We start from the raw sequence: 22360 nt of genomic DNA on the forward strand, positions 1-22360 counted from the left end.
GAGAGGTGAACGGTTGTTGGCTAGATGTTGTTGTGCAAGTTTTTTTTGCATTGGATGCACATTTGAGTCGGCTTGGGTTTGCATTTGGCTCTAGAGTTTGTTAGACTGTGGTTGCTGTTGGTTATTCAAATGTATGCATGTTTCAAATGTGTACAGACTTTTTTTAACGCCTATGGAAATAAATATTTGAGAAAAGGTGAGAGGGTTTGTAGCTTTTTGTTTGTTTGTCACAGATATTTGGATATGGTTTTAATCTTTGTTTTCTTTGTTTTTAATGACACCTGAAAACATTTAATGGTACATTCATGCAAAGAAAAATGTACACTGATCCATTCTTTGATACATTTTTTCCTTCTCATATGTTTGCTTAAAATCTGTCGGTAAATGCTTTGCATACAGTGATGACAGTAGTACACAGAAAAATACTACAACAGGGGGAGGGGGGGGAGCTTGAGTGTTAAAAGAGAAGGATTATACATCAAGCAGGAGAGCTTACAGTACAGCAACTATCAAGCAGTCACCCTATTAGTTTCCACAAGTATTTGAGGGTTAAAAGTTGGCCTGCCTGTACAATACTTGGACATAGACATAGAACACTTTATTATCTCAACCAGGAGAAACTCAGGTACTTTGCTATCTTTTTGCTTGATAGCTTGTCACATGTGTTGCTATCAGTTTACTATGTGTATAACTGCATCTCTATACAGTTGAGCCTGTTGATGATGCTTGACATAATTCATGGAATATAAAATAAAAACTTCTGTTGTAAAAAGTTTGAACATGAAAACCTCTGTGAATTCTGCACTGTTATCTTTTTGTCGCCTGTCTACGTCACGTTTTCTTCAGGCCAGCACAGTGGTTATCGTGGAACTTACTAGAACCCTTTGAAATTGGTCGAAATGTTGATATCAAGTGCTCAAATGGATTAGATTTCTAATCTCTTTTTCTCTGTCCTCTTAGATCTCCGCAATATATGTTTGAACATGGGGGGAACATTGCTCTCCTCTCCTGCACACGGTCACACACACACACACACACACACACACACACACACACACACACACACACACACACACACACAAAGTCACATACACACACACACACACAAGAGGTTAGCTTCCACCCCCAATAAACTAAAAATAAAAATACAAGCAGCATATAAATGCATATTGGAAACACAAGAAACCTTGATTAACAAAGCTTTATGGACAGGTGTAACTGCTAAAACTAAAACACAATCACATAGAATAGCCTAGCTGTCTCGCTCTCAGTTGCTTGAGAATACAGATAACAACAGGCAAAACACATTTATTTTGACCCTATTACACCCTCATAGATTGCACATTTTGTACTGTAGGTGTTTGCTATGTAGACAATTAAGGCAGGTTTCTTTTGGGAGGAGTATGATGGAGTGACCAATTGTGGAGCACCACTTCAAAATAAGCTTTTCACAGTGAGTAAAACAAATTAAATAAATGACTGTGTAGGTCAGTCATTAGCAAACAGTGATTTTGGTTTTTGCTCAGACATTTCTGCTACTAAAATGTGCGTGTGATGGGGCGGTTCATTATAGTGTTAAACATTGTTGGGTGATTAAAACCATTATGTCCGTGAGCAGCAGCACTTGCACTGCAGTGAGAGTAAGTTTGCTGCCTGACCCCAAGACACTATATCACCACACCTACAGAACTTCCCATGAAGAGATTTATTCTGAAGGTGAACAATCTTGACATACAAAACAAATTAGACAACAGCATAATTATTTTTAGTGTTTTTCCCCTTGTATAGACTGATGAGGCTATATGTCTGTGTGTCACTTTCATTCACACTTTGGAAAGTGTCAGCATTTAATATTGATATCAGCATCAACCCCCGTTAAGTGTAAATTTCAACAGATTAATTGAGGAGAACTATCTTTCTGAAACTTGATATGTATGCAAAGTATTCTATTCTTCCAGGAATGTTAATTTCCAAGCTGATTTGGTTAATGGTCTTCTTTTGATGAAATGTCCCACTTAGTGACATTATCTTTTGGCACATTCTCATTTACTTGCACCTTTTGTGCTCTTTGCAGGACAGCAACTGGAACAGGCTATTATAACTACTTGCAGAGACCTTTGTGCAGAGAATGGAGCAGCCTATGGAAGACAAAGAACTTAATTCCTCCACTTCCTCTGGAGGGGACACTGACAACGCAGCAGCTAACAAATACAGAAGCAACGACCTTCCCATCTGCTCAGTATGCGACACGGTCAGCCTGGATTGTACCCCTCTCCCCACGTGCTCCCACCCTGCATGCCCCAAGTGTCTGGCCATAGCTAAGCTCCAAAGTGAGGACGGCGCCGCATCTACGTGCAGAACCTGCCTCGAGGAAGAGTCCAGCAATTCCAAAACAGCAAGTACCAAAAAAGCTGAGCAGAAAGCAGCAAGCATGGAGATGGCTGGGCAAAAATCAGCATCTTCTGAAGTGGACTCCAAGACAGCAAGCATAGAGATGGCTGATCAGAAATCAGCCCCGCCCGAGGTGCTTCAGACAAGAGCGCTCAGAGATGAGCTAGCAGCTGCTTCCGGTTCCCAGGCCGAGGGAAAAGTTGCTGGACACTTGGATCAAGCAAAGAAAGCTGTTCCAAGTCAGGATGGCAAAGAAGGGTCATCTGAAAAAGGAGCAGCTCTCAAGTCTACTCAAAACCTTCAGCGACTTGAAAAATCTGCACAACGTCTCAGCAGTGTTATGGAAATGGGTCGACCCAGGGCCATAAGTGCCCCTGTTGATCCCTCTACTCTAAAACTGAAAAGACCACTTCCCGCAGAGAAAAAAGACCCTACATTGTCAGAGAGGGTGCTAAAAATCCAGGAGGCTTTGTCAGGGGCTACCAAGTACACCCACTGCCATGCCTGTCTGCAGGCCAAGAAGTCTGCAGCTCCTGAAAGCCTTTGTCTCAACTGCGCTCTAAGCTTCTGCCAAAGGTGATACTTTTAGCTTGAACACACACACATCTACACGCTCGCACGCATGCATGTGTGCACGCATACACACACACTAAAAACTAAACCTAAGCGACAACTAATAACATAACAAATTGTTGGACCCAACAACCCAGATACCCCCGGCGGGTTAGCGGGAGTCCCATATTGGTTGGGACAAGAAAGAATTTACCTGATGCTCCCCAGCATGTCGTAAGAGGCGACTAACGGATTCTGTTTCTCCTTTTACCCTTGTTAAGTGTTTTTTGTATAGAATATAGTCAATTTTTGTAAAGATTTTAGTCAAACAGTATGTAAGAAATGTTAAGTCCTTTGTACTGGAAACTTGCATTCTCCCAGTAAGGTAATATATTGTACTACGTTGCAAGCCCCTGGAGCAAATTTTTGATTAGTGCTTTTGTGAACAAGAAACAGTTGACAAGTGGCTCTATCCCATCACCCCCCTTCCCTCCGTCGCGATATAACCTTGAACGGTTGAAAACGATGTTAAACACCAAATACAGAAAAGAAAGAAAGAACAACCCAGATCTTGCCAGAGCCAGCCAGTTTTTGACCTCAACTCTTGCCATTAAATGGTACTGCTTAACCTGCTTTCTAAATTTCTTGAAAGAAAAAAATAACAAAGGGATCTGTGCATAAAATCCATGCTGAAATGTTAGCTACATTCACAACCATTACAAAATAACAGGCTGTGTTTCCAGACAATTTTTTCTCTCTCACTTGTCTTCAATGTAACTCGGAGACGCAAGGCCACCTGCAATGTAGGGACACTGTTCTTTTCATCATAGGCACCACTGTACAACAAACTTGCTTACTGAAACTGTTACAGATGCACCAACAAACACAAGGAGATTTTTTCTGGCGATGAGCACATGATGGTTCCTATCGCTCCAGGGAGGCGCAATTCCTTTGCCCGACGCAACTCTTACAAATCAGCGCAGTCCTCTGGACCATCCTGCCCCAAGCACAACGGCACCGAACGCAGCATGTACTGCAGGAACTGCGAGACACTGGCCTGCACAGAGTGTGTGGCGGAGGAACATGAGGAGTGTGTGTTGATCGTGGCATCAAAGACCCATGCTACGGAGGAGAGAGCAGCCATGAAGCAGTGTCGTGTCAAGTATGCACAGGTATGATATGCATGTCTTTAGGTTTCTGTGGGTGTATCAGGCATGGGAATTGAAAAAAGTAAAAAAGGCTGAAATTCCGTAAGTAATAGCAAAGTCGATGGCGCGAAGCCCCTAGCCTTACTAGGGGGGTCAGTGCGGGGGCATGCTCCCCCGGAATTTGTTTCTCTCCAAAGAACCCAAATGGTGCAATTTGGTGTCATCTGAGCTCCAAGTTTGCCATTAAATTTAGTTTTTGAACCATTTTTGCCTCCCCCATTTATTTTTTTGGCGGACACTTGCTTTTTCGGCGGAACAAAAAAATATTTCGGCAGAAATTTGCCTTTCGGCGGACAATTCCCATGCCTGTGTATGTTGTACGCATGTATAAGTAAAACACATATCGACTTGGATTACTCAATACTGGTATGATATTCCAGCTCAGTGTTTGTGGGTTTTATATATATATTTTTTATAAAGACACATGCAGAGGGAACTAAGTAAAATGCACTATATATAGGCTGTTTTATTGGCGACAACCTGTTTACTCTGATTCACTCCATTTATAAATGTAAATATGTATGCAATTAATCCTAATCCTAAATTGTTCTTGTTGTTTTAAACACACTTACGGCACAGATCCCACATATAAAAACACACATTCACGAAAGGCTTAAATTTAACACTCGATCCATCCCCCACCTACACACCGAGATCCATTTCACTTTTTATTCTTGACCAAGCCCAAATCCAATCCAACAATTTCTCAGATGTGTAGTTGATCACCACATCCTCACCTACCAAGCATGAAACTACAGTGGAACCTCCATTTTAAGACCCCCCAATTGTGAAGACTCCCTCCATTTTAAGATCCTGTTTTCTCTCTTTCGGTTTTATAATCTGTGTAAATTTACCTCCATGTTAAAATTCCTACATTTATAAGACTTAAAGTTTTTAGATTTGTGGAGGTATTAAAAGCAGGGTTCCACTGTATCCTGATATTTCAAAACTCGAACCTTCTCCCACACACACAGGAGAGGGGGATTCAACTGTATCTCCATATTTAAAAACTCGACTCTTTCTCCCACACACAGGTGATGAGGTTTTTCACGGAGCAAAGGCGTGGTACTGAGGAAACCTTGGCGGCCCTGCTCATGAAGAAGAGGGACTTCCAGGGGGACGTACGCAAGTTCTTCTCCGTGCTGATCAAGGCTTGCATGGACGTTGAGGGCGCTCTGCTGGAGGAACTGGAGACCTCAGTGTCGGATCACACCGACCTCCTCAAAGATCAGAGTTCTTTCTGGCTAGCGCTGCAGGAAAGCACCCAGCAGCTACTGGACATCACCGACATGGTTCACTTCATTCCCATGGCTGGTTAGTGTACATGAGAGTCAGGAAACGACCATGGTGCTTCAAGGGGATTATTTTCCTATCTTAAATACATTGGACTCCCCTGCCCAAACCCCAACCCATGATCTAAGCCTTCCCTCCCGTTAATAATTCTTGTTTTCCCAGATTTTTTGTTCACAACATCTGTAAATTTACCTCCTCTTCAACTTCAAGACACCCTTATATATTCTTAGATTTTTTTGGTATGTCTTAGAAAGGGGGTTCACTGCAGCAGAATTTCATGATGTGTTTAATAATGAATCAGACATTGCTTAAACTAATGAGGGACAGGGATATCCTGAAAATGTTATTTTTACTAAATCTTTTAATTGTATGATGGTTTTATGTAGTAATTAACGGCAAATTAATCCTGAATTATGTATCCAAGTGAATAAGCTCAAGAACACTGAGTGAGTGAACTTCACATAAATGTACAGAATCAGAACGCCCCAATCAAACTTATTCACCTTTACTAGAAATAAGTATGGTACAGTCAAACCTGCCCTGGGGACCACCTCTTGATTATGATACCACCACCTGCCCACGACGACAACCCAAAAGGAACTCCGATGAGGGCTTTTTACCTATATAATTAACCTTTCCTAAGCGACCACCTGTCTACTACAACAACCACTTTTAGCTGATCTGTTGGGAGTGGTCGTCAAACACAGGTTGGACTATATTTTTAAACAAAATCATAGACAGCTCTTTCTGCAATCTTATTTTTGCTCTTATCCTATACACCTCATATTTGTTTTCTTTCTTTTTTTTAATCTGCAGATTTCCTGCCTATATCTGCTGCCTGCAAGGAAGCGCTGGTTCATGCTCTTCGTGCCGGCGAGATGCTAGCCGCCACCACCCCTCCCCAAATGCATTTGAACCTAGGCCTAGAGCAATCCTCTCAACGCAGCGCGGTCAAACGAATCAAGGTATTTTTATTATGAATTCCAAGTTGTCGTTTTTAACACAACATGATTGTAAGAAACAGAAAATGAATGAAACAGCATGCTACACCTAGATGTTTCATTCTTTCAATTGCAGTATTTGCTTTTATTAGTTTATAAGGTTTCTGTCATGGTACCTTTTCAAGAGATTTTTGTTTGTTTGCTTAAGTTGCATTGATTTCTTTGATTTTCTGTATACATTTCCTTTAGTTTCAACTCAATGGAAGAATGCTTACATCTTGGTAAAGTCTGTACCTACATGACAAGACAATCACACAGGAAAACTTTACAATGTAAACCACATTTTTCATTAGCACATCTCACCAGGATCAAAGCTTAATGAAATCATCAAATTCTATGTTCCCCCAGGAGATAGGTGCCACAGCTTTAACTGTCAACACCCACAATACCCTGACGCTGCGAAAGTTGACGACGGTGTCCTTCAGTGGACCCAGCGACAAAGAGGAACCACTGGTGACCGCCATGCTCCTCCTGTCACAGACACAGCTAGTGGCCACAGACTTCAACAACTCCTGCCTTAAGCTCTTCCGCAAGGATGAAGGGGCCGACACCTGGCACATAGCGCAAATCCTGCCGCTCAAGTGGCGACCGTACGACATCGTCAAGCTGTCTGAGGAGTCGGTGTACTCCCCTAAGGCTAAGCAATCAGGGGACGAGTCAAAAGCTTCCTCGGCTGATTTGAAAGGGGAAAAAGAAGAGGGAGGTTTTTTCAGCTCATCCTATCCACCCATCCGACGTGTTTCACTCGAGCGGCAAGCAGCTGTCGTGCTGGATGACGAAGACACGACCTCGTCTGCGGATGCGATCTCAGTCATGGTGCAGGCTATCGTATCATCACCTTACGCTGGCTGTTTCACTGTTGAGCTGCCGGTGTCAGGAACCAGAAGGATGAGACTGATCCGAAGAATCAGCGAAGACAAGGGCTGCTGGGGCATAACTCTGCTCGACGAACACCACCTGGCAGTGTCCACTGTTGGTAAGAATGGTTTCTCGATATTCAAAACGGGCCAGAATCTCAGAAAGTAAGGACAGTCTGAAACTGAAAACAACTAATAACAAAATCTTGACGTGAAGGATGTAACCATTCTTGAGAATTATAAGTTATCCCCCTTTTTTTATAGAAAAAGCAAAACACAGCTGTCTGTAATAAATCTCTTTGGTCACACATAGTCTATGTATTAGCCTTTCCTCAGTTTGTTTGTTTGAATGTTGTTGTTGGATTGCAGATGCTGGCCGATCCTTCATAATTGTTGTGGACACAGCCACTACTGCCCGGCAGCGCTTACCATTGACCACCAAATCGACCTTGGCCCCACTCGTATCCCCGCGCCACCTCATAGCAACCAGCCCCTCCACCATACTGGTCTGCGATCATGGCAAGAAAGCGATCATGCACGTGTCTACTGATGGAAAAATTCTCTTCACCTACACGGGCCATGGCAACGAAAAGCTCGCTTGTCCCGAAGGATTATGTCTTGGCGGCCAAGATCGTGTGTACATCGCCGACAGTGTCGACAACAGCTTGTCGGTCATTAGTAAAAGTGGTCACATCTATAGCAAAACCAGTAGCCAGCAAGGTGACATCAGCTGTCCACAGGCAGTGTATGTCGACAGAAACAGCTGTCTGTATATTTCCAACGACGGAGGGAAACTTCTTGCCGTTTATGATATTATTCCGGAAGCCAAGCCAAAAGGCTAGACAGTGACCCTGAGAAAGGTCATACTGGTCAATGGCGAGAAACGGTGGACACACTGACACTGACATGGTTGGTATTGTGGAATCATTTACTGGGCAAAAATCAGTTGTTATCAAAGTTAAACCCTCATTCTTGTGGAATTAACACACAGTTTGTGTGTTTCTAAAACCTTGGGATCTTGTGATTTTGAAACAACAAATTTTACAGAGTATGATGAAAAAGTCAGCAAGACAACAAGATGAAATAAAGGCTAACTGTGTCCATTTAATTCAAACTGACAGTGTCACATTAATGAAACCGGTTCGTATTTACATGTATGCATTAAATGTATAGTGCTGACTTTTCATATACTGTACAGGCAACATACAGTTCATCTTTACACAGGAATGTTGTATTAGGACCCAATCATTCTTTGGCAATGTTTTCATGACAACAATGATATTTACATGAGTGATCACTTCTTGCATCAGCTAAGACAAATAATGATTCTGGTAATCATGACATTGATAAAAATTGTGATGATGATATTTGCAGACAATAACATTGATATAGATTGGTCTCTATGTGATAACCTCATTTCTCTTTTTCTTGGAGCTGTCAACAAGATTTAGTGTTTCCATGGTCCTGATGAATATAGATCCATGTGAACGGGTGATGTTCTATCCATAATACATATGCTTTCTTAATCTTTCTTTTTCATTCAGACATCAACAGCAATGTGAACATCGATCGCACAAGAGCAAGTTCATCCCATTACTGTCATCTTTCAGTCTTTTTTGCAGCATATATGTAAATATCTCTCTCTAAATCAAAATGCACCTTGGAGATGTGAAAATGCTCCTTCAGCATGGTCAAAAACTTGCTGTCTCTCTGGTAGCGAATTTTGCAAGACAACAACACTTTCGTATCAGGTCCTGCAAAATGAAGTAACGTTCTCAGAAGATCGGGAAATGTGTCTTCAATGTAGACAATGTCTGCGCCAAGGATGACATCGTAGTCAGAGTTGAGGTATGAGTGGTCGTGCGTCCAGTCGAGTTCTTTGACCTCCAGGCGATGGCCGTTCAGGTTGGAAGACACTGTTGCGCGAAGATGATCCAGCGTTTCTGCCCTCTCTGTGCAAGTTACTTCACCCCCTGCAGAAAAAAAAATACTCGTTTTAATCTTCAACGCTTTTGACATATATTTTGTTCTGCTTGTGTGATGGTTTAGGTACTTTTATTATGCTCTGCTTGTGCAATGTTTTTAGATTAAAATACTGTATTTTTCAACCTTAAGTAAAAGATACCTACCTAGTTGATTACCTTTCAAAATAGTTCATGTACCTATCATACATATAATATGACTGGTGTTATATCTATAGCAATATGGAGCTAAGTGTTGCTAAACATTTGCAAAAGTAGGTTGTATTGCTTGGTTGTTGTGTGTCTGTTTTTCATGAGTTCTTTGAATGAGGTTGCCGTGAAATTATAGTTTTAAGTGTCAAGGAGAAATTGAATGCAATGCCTCACTTTATTGTATTTCCAATGGATTTTTTTGTCAATGAGTTTGTTGTTGGGGGGAGGGGGGTCTTTTCAAATGCTTTTATTAACAGATAAGTCTATCCTGAATAAATGTTGATGACAAAATGGTTTTTTACGTTTGATGAATGATCACAGCCATTCAGCACTAAAATTATGGTGCAATGAAGACAAACATTACCAGCATTTCTGTTTTTAACAGTGACCATTCGCTAATACTGAATAGTGATTTTCTTATCACAAATGTAAAAATTAACCTGCTAGTGCTGCCACTATGCCCACAAGTCCAGTTCCTGCTCCTAGTTCCAGAACATGGCGGTTTCTGACAATATCCTGATGTTTTTCCAGGTATTCGCCCAGCACAATGGCCTGGAACAAAACAGTGATAACATATGAGGATACACATAATACATTTTGCGGTTCAGCAAAAGCGTTTTTGATGGCACAGAACAAAAGTTATTTTTGCCCAGAGGGAGGGTACGATAATTAAGAACCAATTAGAGACCCAGTTGTCTGATAAGGAAGAGCCAATTAGAGTTCCAGTTCAGGTCACATGTAATTAGCTAACCGTCGCTCGCAAGACAATGCTTGACAAATGTAAAGAAATTAAATCCTTTTCTAGTCACAGCCGAGACTACAGAAGATAAGCTACAAGTGCTTTGATTTTTGATTTTCAGTGACACTGCAGCCAGTGATTAATTCTTTTGTGCTGTCACATGGTGTGTTTTTAAATATGTTTGGAATGCCTGACTATGCACAGCTTTCCTATGTAGCACCTCCTCGCAATAAAGAGCAGCTGTCCTAAAATGAGAGAATAACTTGATGATGCATCTGTGTGGGTGAGTAGAAATGTATGGTCATTCACAGATGCATATTTCCTTGTATGAGTGTATGATGTGTGTGTGCCTAATGCATGCATGGTTGTTTTAAATGTAATGCCTATGTCTTTTAAGAATGACCATAGATATCCCTTGACTAAGCGAGATCACTTTATCTATGAGCACAAAGCAAAGCAATAAAGAGGACAGAGATTAACACGCTTGGTGTTCAAGTGGTTGTCACAATGTACGTATGCCAAGAGTTGGTTTAAAAATGTTTAATTTCTGTTTACATAATTAATGAAATTTACACAAATTTCAAAGTATGAATACAAGTCTAAGGCTTATGGTCGTGCCAAGAGTTTACAAGAGTTCATGTACATGTTTGACAGTCAATGGAGTATGTGACAGAACAAATTTGATGGCAAGCATCCAATTCCCACTTGTGACAAAAGATGTGTTCATGTCCATGTCACAATTTGGACATTACCAGCATCTCTTTTTCATTCTAGTGAATCTGTTTTCTTGCTTTTATTATCGACTCTTGTTTAAAATTGCATGTAAAAAGAAATTGGAAGAGTACAAGAAGTGTAACTTTGACCTGTATTTTCTTCAGAGGGAAAATCATCGTCCAGTTTGATGTCCTTGAAGATGTTACATTGTAACATATAACCCAAATTTGCTGAACAGCTATTTGTGTATCAGCTTGATGGGATGTTCTGTGTTTGTATAATTAGGGTACCAAAAAACAATTACAGTCAGTTTTCACATGCATTTCCGTCTCGATAATTCTTTTGATAACATTTCGGTAACCACAACCACAGGCACACTTACAGCATCCCAAACAACAGCCGCAACACCATGGTTCCCCCAGTCCTGTCTGATAGTCAGTGTGTGCCCCAGGAAAGTAAACTGACGCTCTGGCTTGAACAGGATCGGAAGGCTCTCTTCGTTGTAAGGGACAAGTGCCATAGTTTGAGCTGGGGAAACAAAATTCAACTGTACTCTACATATATATATATTAAAAGGGCTATTTCAATCACTTGACGAAATTCCTGCGAAGACAGAGAGTATATATATATGGCTGCCTATATTGCGGAGTGATTCAAAAATGTCTTACATGAAAACTCTTCCCATTTGAGTGACAGTCACATTCTCTGTACCTGGTGACCCTGTGCATGTTAAGCCGGAATTGATCAAGAACAAAACAACTCCAAGAAATTTCACATATGCACAGTGTTGTTCAAATTAGCCTCAAAGGACAAAAGATCAAATAGACCTGAATAGAAAATATCAATATGTACAGGTCTAAATCTCACACTTCGTAGAAAAATTGATGGTCAGAAGAGCTCCTACATGTCAAAACTATCGGATCGTCAACTGGCCGGGGTCGACCGATGCGTCAGATGAAAAAAGTATGCGTCAGTGACAAAAGACTGAGGCCTGGGAACAACACTTTAAGTATTATGGAACTTTACGGTAAGCATGAATAAATGTTAGGAACACAAACTTCAGAACTTGACAAATTATTACTATAAAAATATTTAAAAAATCAATCAAGTTAATTTATCTGGAAGAAAGAAAAGAATAAAAAGATTCTCTCTGAATCCAATCACATAATGAAAGCACTTTGTGAAACCCACCAGATGAAAAGGAAACTGTAGAGCAAGGCGATTTACAACACTGCTTCGGTTCTTGTTCAACACATGTACCCTCAGAATCTGTTTTGTCAGCTTTTTGCTCTGCACCATTTTCTAGTTCCATTTCACAAGAGCAGTCCTTCTGAACGAAAGAAACAAATCTTAGTACTCACATGTAAATGAAAAAATATGACTATATACAGGGTGACCCCCAAAAAATGCAACCCATAAAAATGCAAATAACTTCTGCATCTGTTCAACGAACTACTTCATGTTTGGTGTACATTAACTTCAGCCTAAGCATGATCATATTTAACTAAGTTTCAAATGTATAGGTCTAGTGGTCTGATTTTTGTGCTCTTTCAAAATAAATATCCAAATGCAGGAATCGGCTAAAAAGTAGGAGATTGACATTGAGCGGTAAACACACTCGCGTTATTTGAACCCTCCAGATTGGCTGTAATCAATTTTTGTTAGATCACCAATGATCTGGGGTGTTTTTGTTTACTTGTAACTTGAAATATTCCCAGAGGTAAAAGTCTGGAAGGTTTAAATCGGGTGAGAGTGGGTACTGCTCAATGTCAAGCCTCCTACTTTTTAGCCGATTCCTGAATTTGTGTATTTTTTCAAAAAAGGGCACAAACCAGACCATTTATCTAATAAATATGAAACTTGGTGATATTATCATGCATAGGCTGAAGTTTATGTACACCAAATATGAAGTAGTGCGTGGAACAGATGCAGAAGTTATTAGCATTTTTATGGGTTGCATTTTGTTTGGGTCACCCTGTATATATACTGAATACTCACCCCCTCCTCCCCCTTACACAGACCCCTTTTTTTTTTATAGAAATTCTCCTGTTTAAATTCTCTCTCACATCAAATTTCAGTTAATGTTGCAAAAGAAAAACCAAGACCAAGTTTACCATATTAGAACTTATATCAGGAAATCGTGTCCCAAGAAATGATTCTCTAATACATTTGCTATAACATAAGCATCAACTCAGCACATACGACTCAAATAATTTGAATTATATGTTTTACTGGTTTGTAAGTATCATTGACTTTGACAAATAATTCATGGCTCATTAGTTGCTTGATTGTGCAGCATTTTATTTAGTTTTCAGTCAATATAATCATTCAGCAGTAAAAAAAAAGACAAATTCCATCAAATCAAAAGAGGAATTTAAGGCCAAAAAAAAAAGGTGTGGTTAAGGTAACATAGCCAAAAAAAATAGGGTAGGAAGGTAGGCAATCACTTTTTTTTTTAAACTTTTTTTTCTAATGTGTACAAATTAAACCTACTTGACAGGGAAATAAGTGTGCGACTCAAGCGCTTTCGCTTTCATTGCGTTTTCTGCACTGTTTTTGGTTTTTTTACAAATGTAATAAAAAGTTATAGGGTCGGCCCCTAAAAATAGGGTAGGTCGGGTTACCGTAACCACACCTTTTTTTTTTTTGAGGCCTAATGTACCTCAGTTTCAGACAGGAGTACTATCATCCAGAATATGACTTCCTTCATCATTCTGCCATCTATGAAAACACAAGAAGAAAATTATCTTCAATTACATGCTAAGTTGAGCATGTGTCAGGGGTGCGACTTTTCCGCGGATTTCCGCAGACACAACTTACCAATTCCGCTGGAGTAATCTGTTTTTCCGCGTCCCATTTCATTACAGTATCTATAACTTGTTGACTGAATGATATGGAGGGAAGTGAAGATGGAACAGAACACTGGAGGCTTGAGAGTTAAATTGTGCTGACTGAAAACTCCTGATAACTAATAGCAATTTTGAGCTTCAATGCATTTGGGCATCACTTGGATCATACTATTGCCAGTATTGGGTTATGGATACATGGTTCATTGCGTAAGTATGCACCATTACAATGTTACCATAGTTGTGTGAAAGTGTGTATTTTGTTTGGTTGGGTGGTGGTTTTTTTGTGGAGGGGGGGGGGGGGGGGGGTGGAGTTGTGGAGAATGTCTTTTTTACCCGATCCAAACGAGTTGAATTTTAGTCTCAGAATGCACCAGATTGCACAGATTCTAATGTACCGTTTAAAAAAAATTCGGGGGAGCATGCCCCTGAACCCCCCCTAGAAAAAAGGGATTTCCTCTTTTTCCATCACAAGAGAGTCCCACCCCTGATGTGTATAGGCTAAGTATAACAACAACGCTACCCCTGATGTGTATATATAACAAGAAGAGCAAACGCTCGATCGAGTCACTTTCGCAGTTCTGAATATTATATGAGGCATCAGATGGACAGGAAGAAATTGCTATTCACAACACAATGAGTCACGTTCACATAAAATTTGAGCCCGGTCACTTTTATAGTTTCCGAGAAAAGCCCAACGTTAAGTTGTGTGTTGCCGAACAGAAAAGGCTAGTTATCTCCCTTGTTTTTCTGATAACGTTCGTAAAAGGCTACAGATGTAAATACTTTGATGTAAAGAATAATCCTACAAAGTTTCAATCACATCCGATGAACTTTGTCAAAGATATAAAATGTCTAATTTTTCCTTTGACGCTGACCTGTGACCTTGAAAAAGGTCAAAGGTCAACGAAACCATCGTTAAAGTGTAGAGGTCATTGGAGGTCACGACTAAACAAAATATGAGCCCGATCGCTTTGATAGTTTCCGAGAAAAGTTTGTCAAAGATATAAAATGTCTAATTTTTCCTTTGACGCTGACCTGTGACCTTGAAAAAGGTCAAAGGTCAACGAAACCATCGTTAAAGTGTAGAGGTCATTGGAGGTCACGACTAAACAAAATATGAGCCCGATCGCTTTGATAGTTTCCGAGAAAAGTCCAACGTTAAGGTGGTGTCTACGGACGGCCGGCCGGACGGCCGGCCGGCCGGCCGGACAGACTAACACTGACCGATTACATAGAGTCACTTTTTCTCAAGTGACTCAATAATATGTATAACAACAACGCCACCTCAACGAGTACCCTGTAACTGCAAATGTATCTTCAGTGAAATTAAAGGGAATGATACATACGCAAAATTATTACGTACATCACCATATAAATTGTCTTACCAATCTGTTTCAGCCTATCCCTGTCGCATTCAGTGATTCCCTGTTTCTACTGTCCAACGATTTACGAAGCACATGTACTGATGAGTGATGTAGTATGTAAGTATCGTTTCATCTGCGACTTTTACTTTTAGGCTGCGCATAGCGTACATTATCTGCAAGACACTTTGATCTAAACGTTCCTTATTTAACTGCTACATTCAAAAATAAGAACATAAATAACAGAAACGAATTAACAACCTGGATCGATCTGCAATCGTGTCAAAATCTCATTCGAACTAAGACGAATACTATGAATAGATAACTCTTACCCAAAAACAAGTTGAAGGGGGGTAACTCTGGTCAACTTCCGGGACGTGTCCAGGACAACCGTACAAGCGTGTAATATGGCGTCTGTCTGTTGAATACCGACAGTTCGATCCACTTCGTGAATTTCACAAGACGTTTTTACACAACCAAACTTCGGGACTAAAACAAAGCATATTGTCTACCATGAACCAAAAACCAAATGAAACAGGTAATTGAAGCATTTCCATGGACTGTGCACCGCATTAGCCGGTGCCGGTAACTTCTGGGTATTTGTTTCACGGTGTTTAGTCTCTCTCTCTCTCTCTCTCTCTCTCTCTCTCTCTCTCTCTCTCTCTCTCTCTCTCTCTCTCTCTCTCTCTCTCTCTCTCTCTCTCTCTCTCTCTCCACTGAGTGTTTTAATGAATCCATTTTGAAACTCCCATGACCTGATATTAACACTATTGTGACTAGAACTGCCACGGCGTTTACGTCCTGCCTGCCCAAGCTTGCCACCAAGAAACTTCCCAAAAATCAGTAACTGTAAAGAAATCTGTCTAGCAAGCTTGAATTAAGTCCAATCACCACCAAATTTTGTGTACTAATTCAAAAATGGATGCCCAGTTCAGTCGTGCTATTTATAAGTTTGTCACGCGATTTGTTTTAGCAAAGGGGGGTGAAAGGGGGGTGAAACTGAAAGGGGGATAATTTGTGTTTTTTAACGTTTTTTTGTGTGTTTTATTTTCTACTGCTTTTTTTAAAAGTTATTTTTTAACAGAAAGTATTATAAATAATGTTATAACCAAACAAGGTGTAAAACCTATGAATTAGCTGAAATATTGTTAACATTGTACACAGAAATAAGGAGACAGTACAAAGAAAAAAACAAGCAAATCACGCATTCACTCACAGCATCCTGACTGAAATGAAACAAAACTGTAGATCTAACACTCACCAAATGATGTCTAGGTAATCCATATTGAATATAAGTCACATTTTCACAACAAAGTACCAACTGTACACCTATGAACAATTCCAAAAGGATTTGAAGGCTCCAGCCATCCATTGTTATCAGTGCTGCCACGCCCCCATAGCTCCTGCACGATTCCGAGATACATGTTCGTCTAGCAGTATCACCGCCAACCACGTGTAGTTTGCCGACTCGTACTAGCAACAACGGGACTGTTTCTTCCTCACTTTCACTGCTTGTATCGCTTTCGTGAGGCGAAAACGATACGTCCGAATCATGCTCTACGGGATCCTCTAGGTCCAACATCCGGAGAATCTCCTCCCGAGACAAGGCTCGCCTTTGATTCATTTTTTTTCCTCAAAAACGCACACAAATCAGGCGGATTTGCAAATGGCAGAAGGGGACGCCAAGTGTATCAAGGGAAACAACTCAATTTATTTGCAAGCTTCAAAAACCGGGAAGCAATCACGAGTCGTGTACCCTCTATGGCTGGTACTGAAAAATGCGCTTCCCGTCCATGGGCGTGTCAGCGCTGGTACTGATTTATCAGTGTCCCGTCGCGAAAGTGTTAAGATTGTTGACTTGGTGACTGCCATGTGTTTTTATGAACTAGTTACGCATTTACACACACACACACACACACACACACACACACACACACACACACACACACACACACACACTCACTCAGTCACTCACACAGAGATATACACCTGCGCGCGTACACTTGCACACACATGTTGACTTGTCATTGAGGAAAGACAGTAGGCAACACAGACAACTGAAGAAATATACATGTTCATTTACACACATTATTTATAGTATATTTTCTTAACAGAACTCATGCAAACAGATTTCAGTCAAAATGTCCTGTTTTCTAAAAGGTCTGACATATATTTTTGTTTAGTGAGTTTTTACAGACTGTGATCCGCTGGAAAGACAATAAACCCACCCTTTATCCCATGTCTGCAAAGGAAATTAACTTTACTCTTGAAAATTGATGCAAATTGTGGTTCAAACCTGCTCTGATGTAGTAGATAGAAATGTAGACACTTCCGATTTGACAGTGTTTATTTATTTTTATTTTTTACTGCTCAGGATGGTTTTACCATGCACCAGCCAAAAGAACAGAGGGCACAGAACCAGTTGGAGTACCACCTGCTTCACAGATTCCAGGACTTGGAGATGTTGAGGTTCTGGAGCCTGATACACCAAAAGAGATGGTATTCCGTGACACAGACACAAAGTACATCCGCATGGCCAAAATGGGAGGCAGAAAAGGTAAGTGTTTCCAGGTTCAGCTTTTATGGGTGTAGCACTTTGGGGAGTGTTGACATTACAACATGCATTTGGGATGAACATGTTGAATCAGGGATATGGTATAATTGAGAATGATTGAGATTAAGGGTATATATACATTTACTGTTCCTTGTTTGGCTTTGTGTGTGTGTGTTTGTCGATATGGGAGGGTGTGTCTCTTAATGTTAGGCCCCTAGCTGTGTGTGTGTGTGTGTGTGTGTGTGAGTGTGTGTATGTGTGTGTGTGGTGTGTGTGTGTGTAACCGTTCATACATGTTGGCTGATATCTCTGATCGCTTTCTTCCAAAAAAATATAATGCAATCGGTGTGTTGCAGACTTAGTTTGACTGAGTGACCGGTCACTGTCTATATAATGATCTATTTCATGTCTCCATTTTTCAGACTTACTTTCAATTAGACAAAACTCAGACAAGAAGAAGGAACCTGTTGGTTACCCTCGTTCTGAGTGGTTTTACCTAGAAGACAATGCACTGGAGGATCAAGCTCAAAAAGAGAGAGAGCAAGAGTATGTATGATAACACTTTTTTTCTCTTTTTCTCTTTTTCTTAATGCTTGTTCGTTTATTTTGGTTTTCTGTTTGCACGAATATTTCTTTCACTTGTTCACTTTTTTTGTGTGGCAAAAAAGTCATACGTACTGTAATCTAAAACGGCAAAATGAAACTCTTTTTGATAGACCGCTTCCGTTTGAAAGACTACCCGTCTTTCAGAAACACACTTTCTGAGATTTTTCTCTCTCAATAAATGTACATGTACCTTTTTCTAAAAAAAGTTAAACAATTTTCGAGGCAAAAAGAGAAGGAACATTGCATCTCTCTCTCTCTCTCTCTCTCTCTCTCTCTCTCTCTCTCTCTCTCTCTCTCTCTCGAGGTATTACACACCGGTACGACCGAACTAAGGTATCAATAAATTACTGTTGTGCAGCGGGTTGAAAGAATACCCTATACCTCGGAGATATACCTTCACTCGGTCTCAACGACGTCACGTGACATGTTATATGGTGGAAGAGAATGCTGTCGCTTATTTTCCACCCTCAGTTCGGTAAGACTGAAACGATGCTCAGTCACGGAAAGAACTATCCAAACTTGCAAGCACAGCCGCGGTTGTCCTGTCAGTTCCCGATCCATGTTAAACCCTCATCCTCAAAAGGAAAATAAGCGACAGCATTCTCTTCCACCATATAACATGTCACGTGACGTCGTTGAGACCGAGTGAAGGTATATCTCCGAGGTATAGGGTATTCTTTCAACCCGCTGCACAACAGTAATTTAACGTTACCTTAGTTCGGTCGTACCGGTGTGCAATGGGTGCTCTCTCTCTCTCTCTCTCTCTCTCTCTCTCTCTCTTAATATTTAAAATATATGCTCTGAAGGAAGGAATCTTTTGCAGGCCATGGCAGTTCCTGCTCCCTGAGTACATGGTGCACCAAGGCCGCGGAGAAACCTCAGTCGATGGAACGACAGTGGGAGGTCCCAGGCGCCGTGTTCCCTACGCAACAGAAGAGCAGTCTCAATTCACTCGCGACGGCCAATCTATGACAGACAAGACAGTGAAGATCCCGGAGACGAGACCACCGGGTTTTGGTATTCGCAGCGGGAAGCCTGCCCCTAGGGGACCAAAGATGGACAAGACCAAACCCCTGAGCTCACAAGTACAGGGAGAGCGCCCAAGACTCCGACATCAGCCAATGTGAGTCGGTTTAAAACACTTGCACCGACACTCCTGAAACACGAGCAATAAAACAAGAACTGACTTTAGAGATACTTTACAAGTACAGTAGAATTTTACACATATACATGTTCAGATGTTATGAACAGAAAATCTGAAAAATCAAGGTCTTAAAAAGGGGGAAGACTAAAATTGGGTATTCTTAAAAGGGAGGTTCCACTGTATTACCCATACCCGTTGACCCTTCCCACAAGGACCAAAAAGTGTAAGCAGGGTGTGGTAGGTTTAGTCAAATTAAAAAATAAACAAGAAGGGCAGACGGAAGGCAACCTGACAACCGGTAAAAGACCACAGTCGTAGGACCACAGTGTTGATGCAAAAGTATCTGATAATGTCAAGAGCACAGTTTAACCTTTAAAGATTACTCTTCTTTGTTCCATTTCAGGCCTTCTGAGCCAGAAGATGAAACGAATATGACCAAGTTGTTGGCCGGCACCTATGAGAAGGAGTGGCACGAGAGGGTCACCGGCTGGCAGGACAAACAGACCAAGAACCGAGACAAATCCCAAGCATTCATCCATAGCGATGGTCCAGCACGCACAGAGTACAATAATAACTACACCCAGTCTTCTGCAGGCTCAAACAGGACAACCAGGTAAGGACATCAGACCAAAATCGGTGTGATTTTCTGCCCTGTTGTGGGTCTGTTACAGCATTGAACTTAATTTCAAGAAACTGGCTGTATGCAGCATCGCATCAGATGAATGATTAGTTCAAATTAACAACCTTAAACCTTGAATTTAGTGTGATGAGCGGAATTCAGCCTTGAAGAGCAGTAGATATTGTTCTGTTTTCATACAGTAGCTAAATAAAACAGTAAGTCTTGCCAGAATGTGATCAGAAATACCTGTAGGTACATTCTACTTCATTACCATGAAGCAGTACAACAGAAATGGTTTTACGCAAGAGTATGTTATGCAACTCTACTCACCGGAAGAAGAATTAGACACGGTTGGGATACTTACTATTAATAAAGCTACGCAATTAAACATGATGATGTTTGTTTTTTATTGCTCTTTTGAAAGCTTGCTGAACTTTTGAGATTGAGTTTACCATGTGTTGTGTTTTGACACTGTGTTGGGGTTAATTACTGTACTTTTGATCCGAAGGTTTATACATGTTAGATATTTCTGTATGTGCAAGAAAATAACAAACTCAGTGTTCACAGTGCACATGGAAAACTGAACCTTGGTTTTAAAAATGTGATTAAAGTGAAATAGCATTACACAGAGAGTTTGCTTTGAAGCAACATAAAAAAAAAAAATGAAAATGTGATATTTATCAGAAGTAAAGAAATAATTTTGTCACGTATATTTTTTTTAAATTTGTGCATGCTTTGTTTTTTTGTAGAAGAGTATACTCCGGTGAAAACAGAGAAGCAGCAAAGAAGGAAGAGGAGAAGAAGGAAATTTTTAAGCTCAGCAAGTAAGTTTTCTCTCTTTCTTTGAACAGTACGGAGTATTCCCAGATAAACTCAGATTAATCTATATGTGGACTTTTGAAAAGAACTGTGAGGATGTGATTCATGTATCTAAAATCCACAATTGTAACCAGCCAGCACGACACTACCTTTATACAGAAATTTAAAGTTTCTCACTCAGAAAATGCTCAGAAAAACAAACAAACTCAAAAGTCCCAATGAAATTGATGTTACATGTATCTTTTGTACCGCTTTTTACAGGTTCAAGAATGTCCCTGCTCGTATTAACTCACACCAGTCTCCTGATGTTCTTGCTGCTATCGGAAACTAGTTGTTTTCTGCCACCCTCTTTTTATGTCACCATCAGTGGGTTTGGGAGATAGATGGCCAAAGTAGATTACATGTAGATTAACTTCAACATGAGTAGCTTGAGCTTTTATGAGTAGTCAAGCTTTCTTAAAGCAGAAGCTTGAAATGGGAAGAGAGATGTGGGTTCAGGAGAAAACAAACATGTTTCTTTCCCTGAGATGGCTATTCGGGTCATTTTAACATGCCCTGATCAGCATTAAATGCCAGTGATATCTGAGTGTGGTCAGATCAGACTGGCATTTTATTCAAATGAATGCAATTAATGCTTTGAATGTGTTCAGTAACCAAACTATGACAAATGTTTTTGGTACATATATTAAAATCATATCTGTTTTCTTCATCATTTTATCAAATTCTAAAACTGCAAACTGAACTGCTGCATATTTTTGTTTACATCTCTTTTAATAACATTCTCTTTTTATTATTCATATTCAACCAACTTTTAATTATTGACATGTTGTACATATTTGCTTTGTTCAATTACAAATAGTGAAAACAATTTCTGTGTGATGCAATTATACTTGTACATGTACTTGCATTTGCTGTTTTCTTTTTGTGTGTGTGTGTGTGTACAATTTATAACTTAACTGCCATGGAAACACAGCTTGTGTGACTTTTAAGTGTTTGTTTTCTTGTTGAAAAGATGTACATGTACCTATTGATTTGAATTATGCAATCTTTAAGCAAAATTGCTGGAAATATTTTTTAAAAAGGCAACCGACTGACAAACAGACAGCCACAGACAAACAAATAACATGACTGAAAAGTTGTACGTTTAGTACGCAACAATTTTATTTTTCATCAGAAATAGAGCTATTTACTTCACATATAATAAAAATCTAAAAAGATTGATTGTTTTTGTTGTTGCATTTGATGCAAATGTATCGCAGCGGTGGCATGGAATTCCTCTTCCATACTGTTTATGAATGTAAGGAAACTAATGTTTGTTGCTCTCCCATCAATTAAGACATGCACATGTAACATTTACTGTTTTGATGAGAAATTAAATACTGGTGATCTGCCGTCCAGTATGAGAATTAAATATAAGATAGATTTCTCTACTTGAAATGAGTCGAGTGCGCTTTCATTGTTTTAATTGATCTTTTTGGG

At 40.2% G+C, this 22360-nt stretch overlaps 3 protein-coding genes across 10 annotated transcripts; 2 read left to right on the forward strand and 1 right to left on the reverse strand.

Moving 5' to 3' along the window:
* Window positions 1-1186: 1186 nt before the first annotated feature.
* On the reverse strand, window positions 1187-15590 carry LOC138959648 (protein N-lysine methyltransferase METTL21A-like). Of its 8 annotated transcripts, none has more exons than XM_070331219.1 (6): window positions 15472-15590; window positions 13592-13650; window positions 12121-12256; window positions 11312-11457; window positions 9917-10028; window positions 1187-9275 (listed from the first exon to the last, which is right to left on the reverse strand). In XM_070331219.1, exons 2-6 carry the CDS (start codon window positions 13640-13642, stop codon window positions 8902-8904), a joined length of 819 nt encoding a protein of 272 aa, XP_070187320.1. In that variant the 5' UTR covers window positions 13643-13650; window positions 15472-15590; the 3' UTR covers window positions 1187-8901. The 8 variants fall into 8 exon arrangements, with proteins under 8 accessions (XP_070187320.1, XP_070187318.1, XP_070187322.1 ...); XM_070331217.1 differs by having other exon boundaries at window positions 12121-12259; XM_070331221.1 differs by lacking the exon at window positions 15472-15590 and adding an exon at window positions 15164-15394 and having other exon boundaries at window positions 12157-12256.
* LOC138953940 (tripartite motif-containing protein 2-like) lies at window positions 1382-8144 on the forward strand. The gene is made up of 7 exons (XM_070325955.1): window positions 1382-1453; window positions 2126-2967; window positions 3815-4115; window positions 5186-5465; window positions 6261-6409; window positions 6794-7421; window positions 7672-8144. Exons 2-7 carry the CDS (start codon window positions 2129-2131, stop codon window positions 8142-8144), a joined length of 2670 nt encoding a protein of 889 aa, XP_070182056.1. The 5' UTR covers window positions 1382-1453; window positions 2126-2128.
* On the forward strand, window positions 15544-22099 carry LOC138959647 (uncharacterized protein C7orf57 homolog). The gene is made up of 7 exons (XM_070331215.1): window positions 15544-15677; window positions 17514-17696; window positions 18116-18239; window positions 19123-19422; window positions 19847-20056; window positions 20812-20886; window positions 21143-22099. Exons 1-7 carry the CDS (start codon window positions 15653-15655, stop codon window positions 21210-21212), a joined length of 987 nt encoding a protein of 328 aa, XP_070187316.1. The 5' UTR covers window positions 15544-15652; the 3' UTR covers window positions 21213-22099.
* The last annotated feature ends 261 nt before the right edge of the window (window positions 22100-22360 follow it).

Source organism: Littorina saxatilis, linkage group LG2, assembly GCF_037325665.1.
Source record: "Littorina saxatilis isolate snail1 linkage group LG2, US_GU_Lsax_2.0, whole genome shotgun sequence".
Taxonomy (NCBI): Eukaryota; Metazoa; Mollusca; class Gastropoda; order Littorinimorpha; family Littorinidae; genus Littorina; species Littorina saxatilis.

Coding starts and splice junctions, on each gene's coding strand:
- LOC138953940 (XM_070325955.1), top strand. CDS start 2,129: ATGGAGCAGCCTATGGAAGACAAAGAACTTAATTCCTCCACTTCCTCT. Junction 2,968..3,814: donor GCTCTAAGCTTCTGCCAAAG/GTGATACTTTTA, acceptor AAACTGTTACAG/ATGCACCAACAAACACAAGG. Junction 7,422..7,671: donor CCTGGCAGTGTCCACTGTTG/GTAAGAATGGTT, acceptor GTTGGATTGCAG/ATGCTGGCCGATCCTTCATA.
- LOC138959648 (XM_070331217.1), bottom strand. CDS start 13,642: ATGATGAAGGAAGTCATATTCTGGATGATAGTACTCCTGTCTGAAACT. Junction 12,260..13,591: donor TACTCCTGTCTGAAACTGAG/GTACATTAGGCC, acceptor TCTTTCGTTCAG/AAGGACTGCTCTTGTGAAAT. Junction 10,029..11,311: donor CGGCTGTTGTTTGGGATGCT/GTAAGTGTGCCT, acceptor GTTTTGTTCCAG/GCCATTGTGCTGGGCGAATA.
- LOC138959647 (XM_070331215.1), top strand. CDS start 15,653: ATGAACCAAAAACCAAATGAAACAG. Junction 18,240..19,122: donor CAAAAAGAGAGAGAGCAAGA/GTATGTATGATA, acceptor AATCTTTTGCAG/GCCATGGCAGTTCCTGCTCC. Junction 20,887..21,142: donor GAAATTTTTAAGCTCAGCAA/GTAAGTTTTCTC, acceptor CGCTTTTTACAG/GTTCAAGAATGTCCCTGCTC.